This window comes from Helobdella robusta, assembly GCF_000326865.2.
Source record: "Helobdella robusta unplaced genomic scaffold HELROscaffold_87, whole genome shotgun sequence".
Lineage (NCBI taxonomy): Eukaryota > Metazoa > Annelida > Clitellata > Rhynchobdellida > Glossiphoniidae > Helobdella > Helobdella robusta.
Window position 1 is genome coordinate 162,805 of NW_008705498.1, and position 19,345 is coordinate 182,149.

At 33.9% G+C, this 19,345-nt stretch overlaps 2 protein-coding genes across 2 annotated transcripts; both read right to left on the reverse strand.

The window, feature by feature from the left end:
* Nucleotides 1-196: 196 nt before the first annotated feature.
* On the reverse strand, nucleotides 197-16,039 carry HELRODRAFT_194612 (hypothetical protein). Its single transcript, XM_009032742.1, has 20 exons — nucleotides 15,883-16,039; nucleotides 14,353-14,493; nucleotides 13,824-13,920; nucleotides 13,554-13,604; nucleotides 13,118-13,179; nucleotides 11,838-12,134; nucleotides 10,416-10,598; nucleotides 10,006-10,278; nucleotides 9,591-9,755; nucleotides 9,121-9,409; nucleotides 8,904-8,932; nucleotides 7,927-8,062; nucleotides 7,587-7,768; nucleotides 7,135-7,276; nucleotides 6,265-6,369; nucleotides 3,920-4,507; nucleotides 3,655-3,780; nucleotides 3,029-3,292; nucleotides 2,304-2,430; nucleotides 197-596 (listed from the first exon to the last, which is right to left on the reverse strand). The coding sequence occupies exons 2-20, from the start codon at nucleotides 14,404-14,406 to the stop codon at nucleotides 401-403; spliced, it is 3,366 nt and encodes a 1,121-aa protein (XP_009030990.1). The 5' UTR covers nucleotides 14,407-14,493; nucleotides 15,883-16,039; the 3' UTR covers nucleotides 197-400.
* Nucleotides 16,040-18,396: 2,357 nt separating this feature from the next.
* HELRODRAFT_182488 (hypothetical protein) lies at nucleotides 18,397-18,807 on the reverse strand (the record flags this gene model as incomplete). The annotated part of the gene is made up of 1 exon (XM_009032743.1): nucleotides 18,397-18,807. The coding sequence occupies one exon, from the start codon at nucleotides 18,805-18,807 to the stop codon at nucleotides 18,397-18,399; it is 411 nt and encodes a 136-aa protein (XP_009030991.1).
* Nucleotides 18,808-19,345: the final 538 nt, after the last annotated feature.

Genomic DNA, 19,345 nt, shown 5'->3' on the forward strand with positions numbered 1-19,345 from the left:
CCGTAACAGCCCGCATATAATATAATTGAAACTGTTTCGTAAATTTTGCTTCAAGGCAGTTTTTAGCTGACTGATGAACCCAAGTTACTGTTTGAATTGTAATGGCTGTGTTTGCACGGTCTAACTCAAAAGCGCTATTAGTTAGCAAACCGCTGAGACCTCACTAGACGGTAAAGTTTATATTATAACAAGTTCATACCAAAACAAAATCTTATATTTAAGTCAACAATTTTGTATGCATACATGCGTATTACTATATTTTTTAAACAACAAAGCACGTGTGTATATACTGTTTGTAAGCGTGCGTGTATATAAATATATAATAAAAAACAACATTGTCAGTTCATCATTTCCTCGTCAGAGACAACGACATAGCAGCAGCACACGGCAGGTTGTAACATCAAGCATGGTACGTAGGAGCCATGTTGGAGAGGTGAGCCTCCTGTACTTCCCTCACCACTCTCAGTCTGTTGAACATCTTGCTGATGTTTTCTATGTTTTGAGGTTGTGTCGAGTACCAAACGGGACTGTCCGGTACGCAGGATCGCTCCGGTGTTAAATAAAACAAATCAGTCCTGTTCTTAATGCTGTCTGGGCTGGTTGTGTGAAAAATTTAAAAAAAAACATATAATTATTTGGCTTCAATAGTTAATTCGTGAAGTAGTAAATCATATATATATATATATATATATATATAGAGTACTGTATGAATTCTACCAAAATGTTGGTATTGACCAATTTAAAATTTGTCTTTTAAAATTTTTCTTACTAGAATTGGCTTGAAAGTGTTCAATTTAATGAAAATAGAATTATTATCCACATTTATCCTGCAGAATAGCCTATTCCAATTTTTCACAAACCATCTTCAGTGCTTCTTAGACGAAGGAAAGGTAGTTAATTAATAATTAGTGCCATTTTATTTATCTTTGTTGCTGTCAGTTTCTTGTTTCCATTGCTTTTACAGTTAGCACTAAAGTGTCGAGTTGGTAATGATGTAATCATTCTTTGTTTTATATTTATTTGCGGTTTATTGATATCTATTAGGATATTTAGCAAAACATCAACACGATACACCTAAAAATTTCAGGAGCTAAATAAGTAGGATCACAAGGATTAATAAGGAGAATAACTGTCCCGAATTCATATAAAACATTGCAGTCATTATGTGTCGATAATGAAATAAGATGATAATTTTTGGTTTGGCTTGATGACAATCACAGAGTTAGGCGCCTCAGTAGCTTGCATTGAAGCTTTACAAATGACATTATTATTATTATTATCGAAAAAGTTGATAGAATGCTGGCGGAGTCAGGTTCGGTGAAACAGTCACTCAAATTGCTGGAAGAAACAAGAATTGCATCCAGCCTCGACCATGTGTTTAATCTCAAATGCCAAGGTTTGTTAATTAAAGCAATAAATGAGCACATTTCTCCATCACAAACGTCGCGTTGGTCAAAGATCGTCGAAGGATTACCGGGAGTGCTCTATAAGTTTACTAGAAAGTATTTAATACAACAACTTCCCACCGATGCAAATTTATTTAAATGGGGTAAGTCAACAACATTTCTATGTCCACTATGCAATCATCGCCAACCAAACAAACATAAACATATTGTTTCGAACTGTGATTCCACAGCGGCTCTCGCAAGGTACACGGACAGGCATAACAAACTGCTGTCGTTGATTGTCAACTGGTTAAGGATTCGTGCACCATCAGACTGTTACATATTTGCCGATCTTAATGCAGAAAATGTACGTCCAATGTCACAGTTGTTCGACAAGTTGCGGCCGGACATTGCCATTCTCCAAAAAAAAAACAAAATCGAAATTTTAGAGCTCACAATTTGCCACGAAACCAACCTAGCTTCCTCACATGAATACAAACGCCAGATATATAAAAGCTTGAAATTAAACTTAAATTCACCCTACAATAACTGTTCGCCAATTATTAACTCATTTGAAATATCACCTGTGGGTTTTTATAACAATTTTAATCTATCTTTGTTTAAAATTTTATGGCCGAAATCTTTTAATGAAAAATTGATTAACGCAGTAATTAACTCGTCATATAGCATATATTGTGACAGAAACACTACTTAACCGATTTTAAATATATCTTTTACTCTCAAGCACTTGTTGATCAAAGGGCATGAGAGGATCGTACATTATATTTTATATTTTATTTATTTACACTCTAATATATAATTAATAATTTTCGATGGATTCCACTTGGATTTTTTTTGGTAAATAAAAAAATGTTCCCCTTATTATGGCAAGATTGTACATTCAAGAGACTAACTAACCATTTGGAAATGTAGAACTCGTATAGTTTAACCGGGCACCTCAGAGGATTCTCTGCATTCTCAGCTTGTTCTAAATATGCGGCATCTTCTTTCACTTTTTTCTTGTCAACTGACCCTACAGCTGATCCTGTCGTATTAACAAATATAACAAAGATATGAAATTATATAGCAAATAACAAAATCAATTTTGTTTTATTCAGCAATGATGCGATATTCATTATGTTTGCTATATTAGATGATGATGACAGTGTTGTCATCATAATTTGCATATCAAATACGGATCAATATAATTTTTGAACAGTTCAAACAACCTATTCTTAATTCCGTTCAGTTTTATGGACGGCGTAATGGTCTAATGGTTAAAAGCTCTGGTCCTGTTTGGCAGTGAATGGGTTCGATTCCTAGGATATCACATGCAATGGTCGTCGTATGTGTGGTTCCACGCGCATTACGTACGTTTATTATTGTTGACACATTTGAGAAATGAAAGAGTAAATGACCTTTTAACCATTTTTTATATTTCTATACAACATCATCAAAGATACTATCCGTACAGAGAAAGGCAGATGTTTTAGCAAATGCAAATATAATGTTTATTTTTTTTAATAGCGATTATTTCACGGTACACTGTCCTTGCAATATAACTTCCATATTGGTTTGATATCTATATACAGAAATAACAGTTGCTATGCATAAGGTGTGTATTAATTGAAAACAAAGACTACCACTCATAGAGGCCACGGCATGAGACGGATTCATGTAATACCGCAGATAGACACTTTTGCCCTGCCTGCCATTTGATGTAGTTGATCTCTTCCAGTGTTTCACGATGTTTGAAAAAGAAAGGTTGACGTGCTCTTGCGGTGTCTTGAGGAGGAAATATTTAGAATTGAAGTAGAGTAATGTGTTGAGCAGGACGTGTGGCGAGTGAGCTCCCAGCTGCTTTGATTCCCATAAATGTTCCTCTTCGATCCGGCACACCAGCATACCTGCATAACGACAAATAAAAGTTCGCTAGATGGCACGCCCAAACATGCAAACACGCTGGGTCTTCAATCAAATTTCTCCACTTTTAAAACATGTTCAAGTTTTTTCATGCATTTATTAAATTTTCAACTTTCACTTTATGTTTAGCCAACTTTTTCTATACAACACCAAGACAGATGCTTGCACCACAATCAACGTGGAGTTTAGGTTTAATTAATTGATTATTTAATTAATTACATGCGTAACCACAACCAAAAACGTTAGATTACTCAAGCAAAACCAGGAAAATAAAAATCAATTACACAACTCATGATTAATTTATTTTTTAAGAAAAAACATCATGAAAAAAGCATATAAATTAAACCTTGAGCATTGAGTCTGACTTCATAATGAGATAGTATCTCATTCAGATTCTCATTAAATTTGTCGTAAAAGTAGTCAGTAAATATATTGTCTATCCGACCATTTTCATACATGTACTCTTGAATGCCTGTAAACATAATATTCCAAATGTAAAGTTTGGAAAAAAAGAGTTATTAGAAGGATAAGTTTAAAAAGTCCGTGCTAGTAGATAGTGAAAATGAAGCAAGCAAAACCAAAAAAAAAGAAGAAACAAAAAAAATACTAACCCAAGCAGAGATACAAAATGCTATCTGGTGCATAATCTTCTCCATTTGGTTTTCTGACCTCCTTTACGAACATGCTCAACGCCTGGTTCAACTCGACGGAGGGAGCATGCAGCAGGTCTAATTTAAAAAATCTTGGTCCCCTTGTAAGCGCCACCGAAGGATGCAGCCTCTTGTACTGCTGGTAGGATGCTTCTATTTGTGCATTTTTCTGACCGACCCAGTGCTTGTAAGCATTCACGCCGTATGAGAACTTCAAAACATAAGAAGCATCAGATATAGGTTCCACTTGTTGCTGCTGTTGTTGCTTAAGAGATTGTTGTTGGTAGCTATTGACTGATGCATCATCCATTTTATATTTTTTGGCACTGTGCTCCATTGGATTCTTATTGTTGGCCATGCTCATAATCGTATTATTGGCGGTCGTGGCGTTATTGACTGATACCCTACTCTTTTGACCATGACTGGATTTCCTTTTGACGCCCCTGCTTCTAACGTCATTCAACCCTGCATCGGACGTCATGATGCTGTGCTGAATAACATCTGACGTTGTGTCAATCGTGCTGTACGTGTTCATAACTAGTTCATGATCTGTGCAGAGGTTAGTAGGTTAGTATTATTTTTGTTTGCAGATTATTAAGGAAACTTATGAAGATTCATTAACTTAGCCTTATCTTTCAACATCTGACATTTGTCATCAATCTGTACAAATAGCTGCTTCGTACAACGCATCCTACAATTTATCCAATCACAAAATGAATAACTCTCGTTTTAAAAAAATCTATTTACGCTTCAGGGTGTTGTTGGAGGTTCAATTTTGTAATACTATATATATATATATATATTTACATATGGGTATTTATATAGCGTTTTTAAAAATAGAATTTCTCAAAATCGAAAAGACCAGCTGGAAATATCAAGCAATTCCGATTATTTAAATGAAACAAAAAGAGAAAATATCAATTTAAAATCATCTGAAAATAATGATGAAACTAAGTGTTTTGTGAAGGATATTGTATTATGGCCAGAATACTTAACAGCACCATTAATTTCTGAATTTCAGTTAACAGATTATGCTGTTCTCTCATCAGGATCCGCTGTCAAAGGCTGTCGTGGTATTATCCTTTATTATAAAGAGTCATTGCTTGTTACAAAAGTATTTTTGAAAGTGTAAGTTCTATGAACATTTATGTGTTAGAATAATTTCCAAGAAGGCACAATTAATATATTGTCCCTTTATAGGAGCCCGAACAGCAGTTCTGACAAAAAATGCCGCCTCTGGAACATCGGGTATCTCGTGATAGAGTCGATTGGAGACGGTGGATGGGAAACCCTCTGCCCTCTCAATAAACCGTAGCACCTCTCCCTCCCTGCCAAGTCGCCGGGTATCAAATTATTTGCACGGCAGTTTCGCCATAACAGAATTCAAACTCTCTTCACATTACACACATCTCAATATTAATATCATTCTCTAATTAAAATCAACAACCATTTTCTTCCACTCGAACATAATCCAAAGATTTTGGGTTTCACATTTGACACGACGCTGTCACCCTTGCAACATCACAAACTGGTTGCATCCAAGGCCACTAAACCCAACAATATCCTAAAAGCGCTCAGTGGAACCATCTTCGGCCAGGATAAAGAAACCCTGCTGCAAACGTACAAGACCATCGACCGTTCGAAAAGAGTGCCAGCCCCGCTTGATCCCCGCTTGATGCTGCCATACGGGTGATAACCGGTTGCCACAGATGCTTTCCGTAAGACAGCACAAGAATCTCCTCTCATCTCAGGTTTTCCTGCAGTGCCACACCATTAAAAATGAGCAACGATCCTTTCCCAACATGAAGGATACCATCCGCTCAAAATACCAACCGATGGTACAACCGGTGCTCCCACCAATCATCAACAGCGCCTCTCTAAAGACAGCATCAGTTACACTACACAGCAATGCCGCCAAACTCGCCTCCGAATCATATCAGGCCGCAATAAACAAAGCGGAGGAAAAGTTGCCCAAAGCGATAAGAAGAACGTTGGTTCAACTACGCTCAGGTCACTGCAGCCTACTTAACAGCTATAGGATTAGAAACTACACTAGACTTACCAATGAATGCCCTCTCTGCCTCTAGTCTATAACGTCTGTTACCGAAGTAGCAATAATAATGATTTGTTGACAAAGAAATATAAACTGTGTAGTGATTAAAGAATTTGTTACGTAAATTTATTAACTAAACCAGTCATGTTGCAAAGGTAACAGAGCATTTTTGAACATTTTATTGAAGAGCACCGAATGCAATCAAACAGCCAAACTATTATGACAATGGCATCTGAAAATGAAAAGCACAAACTTCTATTTATCTTGTTGGTGACACTCATGTTAGAAGAGCCGACATCCTGCTCCCTTGCCATCTCACTAGCCATCCTCAAAGCAATTGTCAGCATGTCCTCTTCTACTTTAGGGTTTGTTAGAGGTTAGATAAATTTTCATGAATGAGAGAGACATTTAAAAAATATAAGGTTGAAACATTTGTAACCAAGCAGGCAAAAATCAATCAACCATTCTAATAAACTAAATGTGAACAAAATTGAAAAAAAAATAAAAAAACGAAAACAAAAATTCAAGTGTGGTGTTCAATCTAATAGGTAAAAATTTGCAACATTTGCAGGTCAAATGATGATAAAATAAAAATAACATGTCCTAAACAAAATTAGAATGAGTTATTATTAAAAGCTGGGTAAGAAAAACAAATATATTAAATGGACAACGCAGACAGCATGCACGGAGTTTGCAGAAGTATATTCATGCACATTATTATACGTAGATGCTCTAGCTCTACAGTGATGCTAACATGAAGTTAACTCGTAGTTCGTAACTACCTTAACTAATGTTACACATTTTTTAGAGTGGAAAAATATTTTGAAGAAGAAATTACTTGCAATTATAAGTTAGAGTTAAAACAACAAGTCAGCAAGTTGGCTCATTTGGTAGAAGTGCCAGGAGTCACGCTGTTAATATGCGATAGCCTGGTTCGAATACTCTGTCCAAAACACAAGGACTGTCATACGTCAATGGTGCAAGCATACATAATGCATCTGTATGTCATGATGTGTGGATAGTACAGACTATTATGTGGCACAAAACTTTCATTAAAAATATAGAATGATATGTAGGCAGTTCTGTACCTGAGAAAGCTCCGTATATATAAATATTAACTTACCAGCATTGTTGTGAGCAGCACTGACAGTTTCCTCTTCGTCATCCTCCTCATTATCCGATGCCTTGCTGACACCTGCCACTGCCTCTGCCATCATCAGTAGTTCAGCTTGGAAGGGATCCGATGGCAACTTTTCTTGTAAATCCTGAAAAGTCATCATCATTATCAAATTTTGAGTGTGGCATCATTAAAAAGCTTTTAATAAATTAAAAATAAAATCAATAATCATGCATGAAAAAGCATAAGAAATCTCATTAACAGTAGCATTAAATTTTTAGTAAGAACAAAAAGTTAATGAAATGTTCACGACAAAAGCAGAAATCCCTGCTTTGAATGTAATCAACATAAATCAACGGCAACAAACACAAATCACATCCTCATCAGATGCAACATCATCAAAGACCGACCACAGCCACACAAACAGGCACATCACCAGAAGCAGACCCTCAACCGACCTTGATCTTTTTCATGATACCCTGAGCAGAGGCTTTGGTTGTAGGTATGAAACACGGTACAGGGACGGGTACCGGAATGATGACGGGGTATGGCGTGGGCGAGGTGTACATGTTCATCGGGGTTGGCAACATCATCGGCACAGGCACAGGCACGATAATTTTCTTAGGGCACAATTCCCCATCTGTATAATGACGTGACATTCATCAAACAGCTTTAAATATTTTATAAACATTGGCACGTTGGATGAGGTGCAACTTCTCCCACCTGCTAGCAGGAGTGAATGAAAGTTCGGTGTGGCAATTTAATGTGGCACATTAAAAACAGACGCACGCCAAAAACCTGTCTGAGTAGATTTGCTGGCGCAGTGGATCTTGCACTGGGTGAACTTTGTATGAATGATTGGTTTGCAGATTAATGCTTTGTTCTTCACTTCCTTCGGAGGTGGAGGCTTTATGATGACTTTGCAGGCTGAGAGCTGCAAATATTGAATCAACGCCTGGCTGAAGAACTTAATTAAATGTTGCTCTTTATTATTTTCAAAATGTTTTCAAAATTATAACAGTAGCAGAAATGTGATGAATTAATAAGTAGTTATTTTATATGAAGAAAATATGAGATTAAATAAAATTTGAGATGAGGGAATTGGTAAAAAATAACAGGTGTAATAAAACTAATGCACTACTGCAAGCAAAGTTTCTTTAAAACAATCTTTGGTGTTTACCAAATACTCTGAAATTGAAGAAATGAAAGAAATGATTTAAAGAGCTTAGACTAGCAACTCATTCTCCATGTTAAATGGACACCCTTTTTTATCGCATTGATAAATCAGTATCTGTTTTATTAAGCCCCAACTCACCACACCCGCCTTATGCAAAATGGGCAGAGCGAATATCCATACATTACTCAACTACATAATCAACAACTCTCTTAGAGATGGAAGTCTGCTCTTTTAAAAATTTGGAATGTAAAAAATGTATTTGTTAAAAATCTGTATTGCTATACTGTGCAAATTATAGTCTTCACTGATTTCATCCCATCAGAGGCATGAAAATTAACTAAAAGCTTATGAAATCTGTTGTTGAGACATTTCTCATCGGCACAGGATCCACTAAACAAGCAGCGTACCCCAACGGTGCACGAAAAATAAATTTCACAAAACTCCCATAAAATTCTCAAAATTTCATGTGAACCATGAAAATGGGAGGGGACATTTAATGAGAACGATGAAAAATAATTTTTTGGGTCATGTAATCGATATAAAATGAAATGATTGTAAAAGAATAGATAACAATTGCAGGATAGAAAAAAGAACTAACCCCTTCTTCGTTGCTTGCTTCTTCACTGACTGGTAAAATTCATAAATTATAATTACAACAAAAACATTAAAAATTTATGAGCTTAAAAACAGTGATGAACAACAAATTTGTAAACCTCATACAACATCAAAACATCTTTAACAAGTGCAAACAAATAAGATAAGCTCATTATACGGACTCAAGTTCTTGAAGTGAATGTTATTCTGCAGAATATCACTTTCAGGAGCCACACAGTTAGTTGCAGCAGTGGTAGCTGACGATGTACATGATGTCATAGCTGCTAATGATGTGGTCGACGTCTTAGCAGTTGGTAGCGTAAATGATGGTTTAGTTGCCGACGACGTAGATAATATTTTTATTGTTGCTGACTCTGGTCCCTTTGTTTCTACGAACTTGTTCTGGAAAGCCAGGACGCAAGGGTAGCCACAAAAATTCCTGACCGATGCATCACTCATTGACAGATGGTACTGTGCCGGTGCGAATTTCATACAGTAGTCACATGTTACCTGTCGTCGTTACAAACAAATCGGTGCAATATTATGTTTTATTGTATATATATGTAGTTTATTGCTGGTTAGATGTTATATTCTAATGTTAAATCTCATTTGTGTTCTCCATTGAAAGCAACAAACAACAGGAGTAGTTAGGTTAACTCATAAGGAGCATGCATGAAAGAAGGACATTTACTTTAACATTAGAGTTGGCTTGCACATTGACTCTGTACAATGAGAGGCAGTTGAGGCTGCAATAATATTGAACTTTGCTGTTGCTGGCATCTTGTTTTTCAATCATTTCAAAACAACTCTTCCTAATGTTGCACCATGAACATGGAACCAGCTTGTGATGTTTCGCCTGTCGTGATATTGTGTTGCTATGTGCAAAACAATGATGTACAAATGTTTTGTTGGGTTTTAAACCACATTGTGACAAAGCAATTAAATTTTCAGCCAATATCCTTGATGAATTAATTTGGTAGCAAATTAAATCCAAAGAACTTAGATAAATTGTCTTAATGAATAACAAATGACTGACATTCATAACATTAATAATGCAAATAGCAGAGAATAAATGTCAAAATGAAAAATTAGAAATGAAAACTGACCACGAACGTGTTGAGGCAGGTAACACTGCATAGACTATAATCAACACCTTCAAACAACTTGGTCAACTTTTTGTTGTTTGAGTTTAAGGTGCACTTGCACATCTCACATCTCTCTGAAACCCTAAATGCCAGCACACACTTATCACTGCAAAATCGTTTCAAGAGGTTTCCTTTGCCCAATTCAAACTTGCAGATTGTGCTGTTTTGACAGCTGTAGCATTTGGTTAATAAGTTTATGGCGTTGGTCAGCACATCCGAGCTAAGGCTTTTTATCTAGGGTTGAGTTGTATTATATGTTTGGTCTCAATTTTAAGCTCACTGATTGTAGCTAAAAATTAATTTTGTAGTAAGGTGATAAAGAGAATGAATAAAAACTACAAAATTAGTCTTACTACCAACAACTTACTTACCTTATCTTCTTCTTTTTGCTTGTTTATATTAAAATCTTCATACTTGGCGAGACACTTGTGGCTGCAGAAGTCCTTGAGACCTTCATTGGTCACAGGAGCTACGAAAGCACTCCCATCATTTGTCAGGTTCTTGAAACACAATGCACAGGCTTTCGCTGGTCCCTTCTTCTTCTCCAAGCAGGTCTTTTATGTAGTGATTGAAATAATGAAAGAACGCGATGTTTCAAAAAGATGAAAAATCTATAAGGGTCAATTTGAACAATTTTAAATGAAGTTCACGCTCGACCATCTCTGACCTCTTTAAATTTCAACAGTAAGCCTTTTGATCTATTTCACCAACAAGATAAAATTTTTATAAAAATATATTTTTTTCAAGTTATGAAGATTTTTTTTGAGAACCATCCTCCAATTGGTGAGTGATTTTTTCCAAAACATGCACCAACACAGAGCGCATTGTACCTCAAACCAGCCAACATTAAAATTAAATTTTTATGAAATTCTTTCAGCATATGAACGAAACAATGTAATAACGAACAAATACAAATTATTTTCCTGATATTAAACAGATATTTTGAACAAAATTTTGAACAAATTGAGTTTTTTGAAAATTTAAAAAAAATCACTTGCTTGTTTTTGAAGATTTTTTTAAAGAAGAAAGAGACCATTTTCGTTTTTTAATGCTGTTAAGTCATAAAAGTGTAAACAGTAAAAAAAAAAACATTGAACAGAAAAAAAATTTGAAAAATTTTTTGTTTTTCATGATTAAAAATGGCACCAAACAAAATGAGTTTTCCAATTTTTCAGCATTTTAAAAGCCAATGGCTTAAAAAATTGAAAAGAGATTTCAACAAAATTTTGTTCATAAATTAAGACTATCAAGTACTTTAAAAATAAAATGAGACAATTAATTATTTTGGAATAGATTTTCAGCTACAACGTTTGAAAACGTGATACAATTTTTTGTGCAAGATATCTGTCGATCCCAGGAAAATAATTATTTGCTCAATTATAATAAAGTTTCGTTAATATGTTCCAAAAATTTCATTGACGTAAGTTTTCTAGTTTGCGAGATGTATAGCGTTCTACATTGGTATAAAATTTTGGGTAAAAAATAACTCAAAAATTGGAAGGCAGTTTCAACAAATTTCATAACTTGAATATGAATAAAATATTTATATAAACATTTTATTTTGTCAATTAAATACAACAAGGTAACTACTGTTAAAATTAAAAGAAATCGAATATAATTGAGTGCAGACCATGGTTCAAGTTGGCGAGAATAACTCATGATAAAAATGTTCAGCTAATAAAACTTCATAAAACTGTTTCGAACGTCAACGCTCCACCAGCACCAAAACAACAGCAACATAGATTATTTATGATCATCCATGACTACTAACAAGCAGCAAACACACCACCTACCGATGAACAAAATGTTTTGAAATAAGGTCCAACTTTCCACGTGATGCCTTTGCCTGAACCAGGGACAGGTTGCTGACAAGAGTCACATGTCTTTGGTGGGTTTGGATTTCTGGTTGTGGTCGAGCTGGAGGAAGTGGTTGGGGTGGTTGGAGTGGCGGTAGATGACTGAGCCAACAATGATGACGAGGGTAATGCTAAATAAGAAGCAGGATTTGATTTAAAAGTTTTGAAGCAGACATCATCGCAAAGATGTTTTGTGTCGTTATTCCTCAAAATGTTGTACTTGCAGCGAGTTTTCTGTGATTAAAAGAAATTATTTTAAGATTTGAAAATTCAATTAAATTCCTATTTCAAGGAAAATAACCAGAAACATTTTTTATCACAGTGAAAGCAAACTATCAAATTTGAGTTTGTTTCATCATTAATATTAACATTAATATGATAATCCTTCATAGTTAAAAACACACTATAATCTGCTTGTTTGGTAAACATAGCTGAAAGATGGTTTATTTTTCATAAATAAAATCCACATATGTAGTTGAAAAGAGAAACATTCAGATAACCTTGATAAGAGCCCTAGTATAGTTAGTGTCATAGATACCAAAGTTGATGAGGTTTATAATGAAAGCCTTAACCCTTGAACACCAACATGGGTCTTTTGTCCCATGCACACTTTTCAATTGATTGAATTGTTTTTGAAATATTTTGACTTTGTCTAACTTTTGATAGACTTTACAAAATACTTCAAATTCAAAAATCAATCAAAATTCAAAAACATTTTTCATGTTTTAATCTAATTTGTCACTTATTAGTGGTGAACTATAATGAAGTGATTTTGAAGAAAAAATAAAATTTTAAGCTGCATGGGCTGATTTGACGCCTTCAACGTTTTTTGGCGTTTAAGGGTTAAATTGCATCAAAGATTCATAAAGGATTATAAATAGTTGATTTCGAAAGAATTATAAAGACCAATGTGATGACGTGATGAACGTCAGCATGCTTGGTGTCCACAATCATATAATGGTCTATGTCAACTTACAAGATGACTGTTGGAAAGTAAACTGGCCAAACATCCACTCACATTTTTTTTAATTTAAAGTTCATTACGGAAAGAAAAACAGACAAAAAAGAAATAAAGAAAAGTGAAAATGACTAACAGTTTTGATATTTCATTTAAGTTTTCAAAAGAATGAAAGAGCATTAAAATAAAAAAACAGATTAATGACCAAATGAAAAAATGGTAAAAGCAGCCACTACAAAATTAGAAAATGTTCTTTAACCTTCAAACATACGACACATTGCAGTTGCTTGCTAAGCTTCTCATTTGCCTTTTTGACACCTTCTGTTATACATATAAACACATAGATAAACAAATAAATTTATAGAAGCAATTATATCAGTTATATATATATATATTATATATATATATATATATATATATATATATAACATTGTAAGAATAATACTAAGTTATTAGCATTAATACTAAGTTATTAGCATTAATACTAAGTTATTAGCATTAACGGAATTTAAATTTTTGAATTTTATTTGGTCAATGCCAACAATGTTGTATGGAACGTCGTCTACTTTCAATATATAATTAGGCATAACTTTTTCAATCGCAATCTTTCAAAAAAATAACTCCCCTGAGCACTTTTCTCGTTTGTCTATTTAGGATGCATTAAACTCACACCTCTCAACAACAACTAATCTTACTTTCCTTTAACCTACTCAGTCTCCTTTTTCCATCAGATGACTTACATTTTGCTGGTTGATTTTTTGTTTTAAATATCCAAACATTTTTTGATTCAATGCCAAAAAATGTTCTAGGAAGATAATAGGTGAAATGCCTAGTAGATCATAAATTGAGGTTATAAATTGGGAATTAACAATGACAAACAAGGTGAGTCATTCATTTTGAAATACTTTATTCATTCAGCTTGAACGTAGTAATAAAATTGTTATCCAAATAAAAAATAAAATTACTTGATGAATTATTAAGAGCTGCATTATTGTTTGGTTTGGTAGTGGAGTCATCAACAATTTCTACATCCTTATCAACTTCTTTCTCAACCTTCTCGCCCTTATTGGATGACGAAATTGAATAGGTTTTATTTGATAATGAAGATGTATGGCATGCAAGCAAAACATTATATAGAACAGAACAAAGTTTAGAAAGATTCTTCAAAAAGAATTTGAAACTATTTATAAAATTTTGAAGATAGTAACAATCTACAAACTATTTTTAAATGATGTTACAGCCATAAAATTCAATAACGTATATTAAATAGGTAAATAAAAATTGTTCAAGTAGTAATAAAGAATTAGCTCGAAACCTTAGCATGTTGCATTCTACAAAAAATGTTAATTCATCAGTTAAATAAAACATCTCAGATATTGCTCGTGTCACAACATAGTGAAATTAAACACACACATACACATTAATTCACATATGACAAACACACATACATTCATACAGGCCACACATACACACACACAAATATATATACAAAACCTCAATAGTAGATGCGTTGTCAAGTGACACATGTGGCTGATTGGTGGAAGACATTTTCAAAGTGTTGTCTGATAGCAACCGAATGGGTCAAGACAAAAGTGCTGCCCAGTAACTTGATAACAATATCAACTTTGTTTTAATCTGAAAAAAAATAATTAAAAAACAATTTAACTTGTGAGTTAAATATTTAGAATCCTCTTTTAAAATTTACACTTAATAGTTTGTTAACTGAAGTGCCAAAATTTTCACAATAAAGGTAAACTAGGAATTCATAATTGCATGAAGCATCAAATTAAATGTAGCTATTAATGCAGAAAATATCCAAGGAGTATCTCTAAATTCAGAAAATTATTCGATCGGTAAATTGTATTTTAATCATTAAAAACACAATTAGCATATATAATAATAAAGGAAATATCTTTTATGACCACAAATAAAAAAAGCATTCATCAGTAAAATTGAAAGTAATTAAAATAATAAAGTTATTAAAAATTAAAATAACGTGAAGACAAAAAAAATAGACCACTTCGCTCATTGCACAAAGCTGTGAAATATATTTAAATTTATGTCATAACTTGTTTTTACCACATTAGATGCCATATGAATTACTATAATAATAATTATAATTATTATTATTATATGTAAATTATACAACACCTTACTTGTATGCCATAGATATCACACATAAATGACTTAAGAAACAAGTAGCGCTAACAGAAAATAAACAATCACAACATGAATTTTACAATAATAATAAATATGATGACAAACTTGTGATGAAAATTTAGTTTATCATGCTTGTTAGATTTTTTAATATTAATAAAAAAAAATTTGTTAAAAACCAAAAATTGACCAATTGTTAATGAAAAATTCTGAGTGCATCTATGAATCACAGGTAAAAAATTGAATAAATAATCATAAGTATATTTTTTTAAATTGAACAATGTATTTAGGCAGCACAAATATATATTCAAAGCTATTTACATTTAGACTACATAATATATCCAGGTGAGTATTCAAGGTACCTTATATTAATTCATATGTAAAAGTTGTAAATTAATGAATGTACTTTTTTTTATTAATTACAAAAACACAAATTCAAACTGCAAAAATAAAAATAACAAAAAATTAAAAAGAAGTGAAACAAATTTTTAATAATTAACACATTTTTAGCTTTAGGTCTTAATTATAATTTGGAATGCTTTCTTGATGAAAAATATCCGGCCTCCCAAAAATTGTGACATCAATCCTGGCATATACAAAATCGAAATTTATAATTATTATAAATTTCTATTATTATTATAATATAATATTATAAAAAATATCATCATTATTAACTAGCATCAGTCCCCTAGATTAAAATAAATATTATAGGAATAATGATAATGGCACAGACAAAAGTTGAAAAGTGTTCACCAACGCGCAGCCCACTAACAACAATGCGAGCAGAGCACTGACCAACCATGATAATCATCAAAATTAAGGTCCGTCATCTCATAACACCAGCGGAAAGAAAGACGAAATCAAAACCTAACGACGCGCCAGCCAGTCGTTGCAGGCATTCAGCCTAAAACTTTTATTGGCAATCGTCAAATCGGGCAAATGAGACATAAAACCAAACGAAAAACATTTTCTCGACATCGTGAACTATAACAAATTTTGATCAAATCAAAAACGAAATTAAATACGATTACCTAAATCAACAAAATACATGCATCTCTCCAACCACGATCAGATAAACGTTAGTTCAAGTTAGCAACGACTTTTTGAAAGCATGATTTTAAAATTTTCCAGATTGTCATAAGCTAAGTTTATAGCACTCTTCATGTAACCTATATAAATATATATAAATATATATATATAATTATGTTGGTAATAGACCATAATTTTTACAATATTCTATAAATTCTACCGAATGTTTGGCGTTAATATGTTTGTAGCATGAATTTGGAAAATAAGTTTATTTTGAATTTTAATAAACTAAACGTTCACCAAAAAACGTTAATGAGAAAAATTTTAAAAACGAACTACAAACATATTAACGCAAAACATTCGGTAGAATTTATAGAATATTGTAAAAATATATAATTATATAAACATCAATCAATCAATCAATTAGCTTGTAAAGCTCTATTCCCGCGATGTTCAACAGCGCTCCTCAATGAATTTTGAAAACAGATGGGTCTTGAGATCCGCTCTGAACTTCGCTAATGATGAAGTAGTCAGAGAAGTAAATAGAGAGTTCCAGAGAAAAGGGCCAAAAAAAGCAAAAGCAGATTTGGCAAAAGAGTGTTTAACACGAGTTAAGAAGTAGCGAGAACCAGAAGACGATCAAAATATGAAGATATATAAGAAAAGAAAGAGGCACGAGCAACTAGACGAGCAGCAGAGTTAAAAACTTTACTTAAAGGATATATAGTATAGAATCAGGAAGACCATAGTAGAGCGAGTTACAATAACAAATCCTAGATAAGACTAACGAAGTAATAAGAAAAAGAGTAGGATCATCAAGAAAAGGCAAAAGTTTTTTATTCTACGTAGATGAAAGTAAGAGCTTCTAGCAACACTATTAATCTGAGAAGAAAGAGACATACTAAAATCAAAGATAAAGCCTAGACTACGAAACTTGTGAGAAACATCAAGAGTTTTAGAATCAGGTAAGATAATAGGAGGAATAGTAATAGAATGTTTAGATTTATTAAAACAAATTAATTCAAACTTAGAAGGATTAAGTTTAAGACACATAGAGTCAGACCAAGAAATAATTGAAGAAAGACATCAAGATAGATTAGGAAGAACACTATTGAGATTAGATGGGGGAAAAGAAGTATAAATAGAAAAATCATCAGCATACAATTGACTAGAAAAAGAAAAGTTATTAATGTGAAGTTGTGACGATTGTGATGATAATGATTGCGCGATTGAAATATGCCGCCTGTATATTTTGTGAAATTGTGACGATTGTGATGATAATGATTGCGCGATTGAAATATGCCGCCTGTATATTTTGTGAAATTGTGACGATTGTGATGATAATGATTGCGTCTTTGAGGCGTACCGCCTGTATATATTTATATATTTTAATAGACATTCTATGCATGTATATTTTGTTATTTGATATGCTATATATGCGACGCTGCTGTGCTGTTTTGTATATAGGGAGTATAGGAATATATGGGACGCGTGCTACGCGCTGTTCTGAGTATAGGAAAAGAGTATAGATGTGAGTATAGAATTTTCTATGATATAGAAAGCGTTATGTAGATAGGGCGGTAAAAACATATAAAAGGCCGCGAGTTGAGATATAGAGGGAGGCTGGTCGTTTGTTATTTTTATATTAGGTTTTGTTTCTTGCTTGGTAGTTGTATTATTAATAGATTAATTTTGGATTAATTGTTTTTTTTAATAAAGACAGAGGTTTGATTTGTATTATTTTGTTTGTTATTTTGTTTCTTTTATTGAATAAAAGAAGTGTACACTTGAAGTTTGGCTCGGCTTAATTATTCTACCTAAAATAATGGATGTTGAAAAAGACTTGCTGATAGTTGACGAGGTCGGCGTCTCTAGTCAACAAGCAGGGCGCGAACAAACTTCCGCCCGGCCCGTGTTTTCAGACCCTGAGAAGGTCTATTGTAGAGTGGCGGATCCCGGCCAGGAAAGACTCTGCCAAAGCGAAGGCTCGGGTGGATAATCGTATGCGGACGCGGTTCGGGACCGCGTGGTGCGGAATTCGAATGTCGCCCGGCGGAAATCTACATATTTCGCCCAACGTTGGGCTTCTTTTTCAAACATTACAGGTTTTAGGTGCAGCAGGAGCCAAGGCGATTCTCCAAATTTTTTAGGTGACAGGTGGCATGTTCGACAACATGAAACTTTTTTAGATTTTAGGTCACAGGAACCGAAGGAGGATCGAAAATCAACCTCGAGCAGACTTTCAATGCCCGCCAGCCAAAAAAATAAAATTGTTTTAAACATCAATCGTTTTAAAATTGTTGACAGGTACGAAGAAAAGCCGCGCATTGATTTTTCAGCAAACAATTTAGGTTACAGGTTTATCCCCAAACAGGATATTTTAGGTTTTAGGTGCCAGGGTGATCCAAAGTTGCAGTAGTTCGGACTGAATGAGCTGCGATTAGCGTCCAGTAGATCACGGCGAAATAAAATTTTAGTTAACAGCAACAGGTGCAGAGCGACTGAGCGAGAGAGAGACAGTTGAACACAAGTCGACGTGTGACAGTCGGGAACCGCTTCATTCAACTGGTGTGAAGTCTCAGGTTCATCAACCGCGTATAGGTGCCGGGCGTGACAACGACTTTTGTCGTCGCGAATTGCTTCGACCTGACAGATTCTGACAGGGTCTGAAAACACGGGCCGGGCGGAAGTTTGTTCGCGCCCTGCTTGTTGACTAGAGACGCCGACCTCGTCAACTATCAGCAAGTCTTTTTCAACATCCATTATTTTAGGTAGAATAATTAAGCCGAGCCAAACTTCAAGTGTACACTTCTTTTATTCAATAAAAGAAACAAAATAACAAACAAAATAATACAAATCAAACCTCTGTCTTTATTAAAAAAAACAATTAATCCAAAATTAATCTATTAATAATACAACTACCAAGCAAGAAACAAAACCTAAAATAAAAATAACAAACGACCAGCCTCCCTCTATATCTCAACTCGCGGCCTTTTATATGTTTTTACCGCCCTATCTACATAACGCTTTCTATATCATAGAAAATTCTATACTCACATCTATACTCTTTTCCTATACTCAGAACAGCGCGTAGCACGCGTCCCATATATTCTTATACTCCCTATATACAAAACAGCACAGCAGCGTCGCATATATAGCATATCAAATAACAAAATATACATGCATAGAATGTCTATTAAAATATATAAATATATACAGGCGGCACGCCTCAAAGACGCAATCATTATTTCGTCACAATTTCACAAAATATACAGGCGGCATATTTCAATCGCGCAATCAT

Bases quoted from the DNA above. Each gene is read 5' to 3' on its own strand.
- HELRODRAFT_194612 (XM_009032742.1), bottom strand. From the start codon at position 14,406: ATGTCTTCCACCAATCAGCCACATGTGTCACTTGACAACGCATCTACT. The intron at 3,781-3,919 runs GTTAGTATTTTT...TTATGTTTACAG, and splicing joins CATTTTGTATCTCTGCTTGG to GCATTCAAGAGTACATGTAT. The intron at 2,431-3,028 runs GTAGTCTTTGTT...TTAATACGACAG, and splicing joins TGCCGTGGCCTCTATGAGTG to GATCAGCTGTAGGGTCAGTT.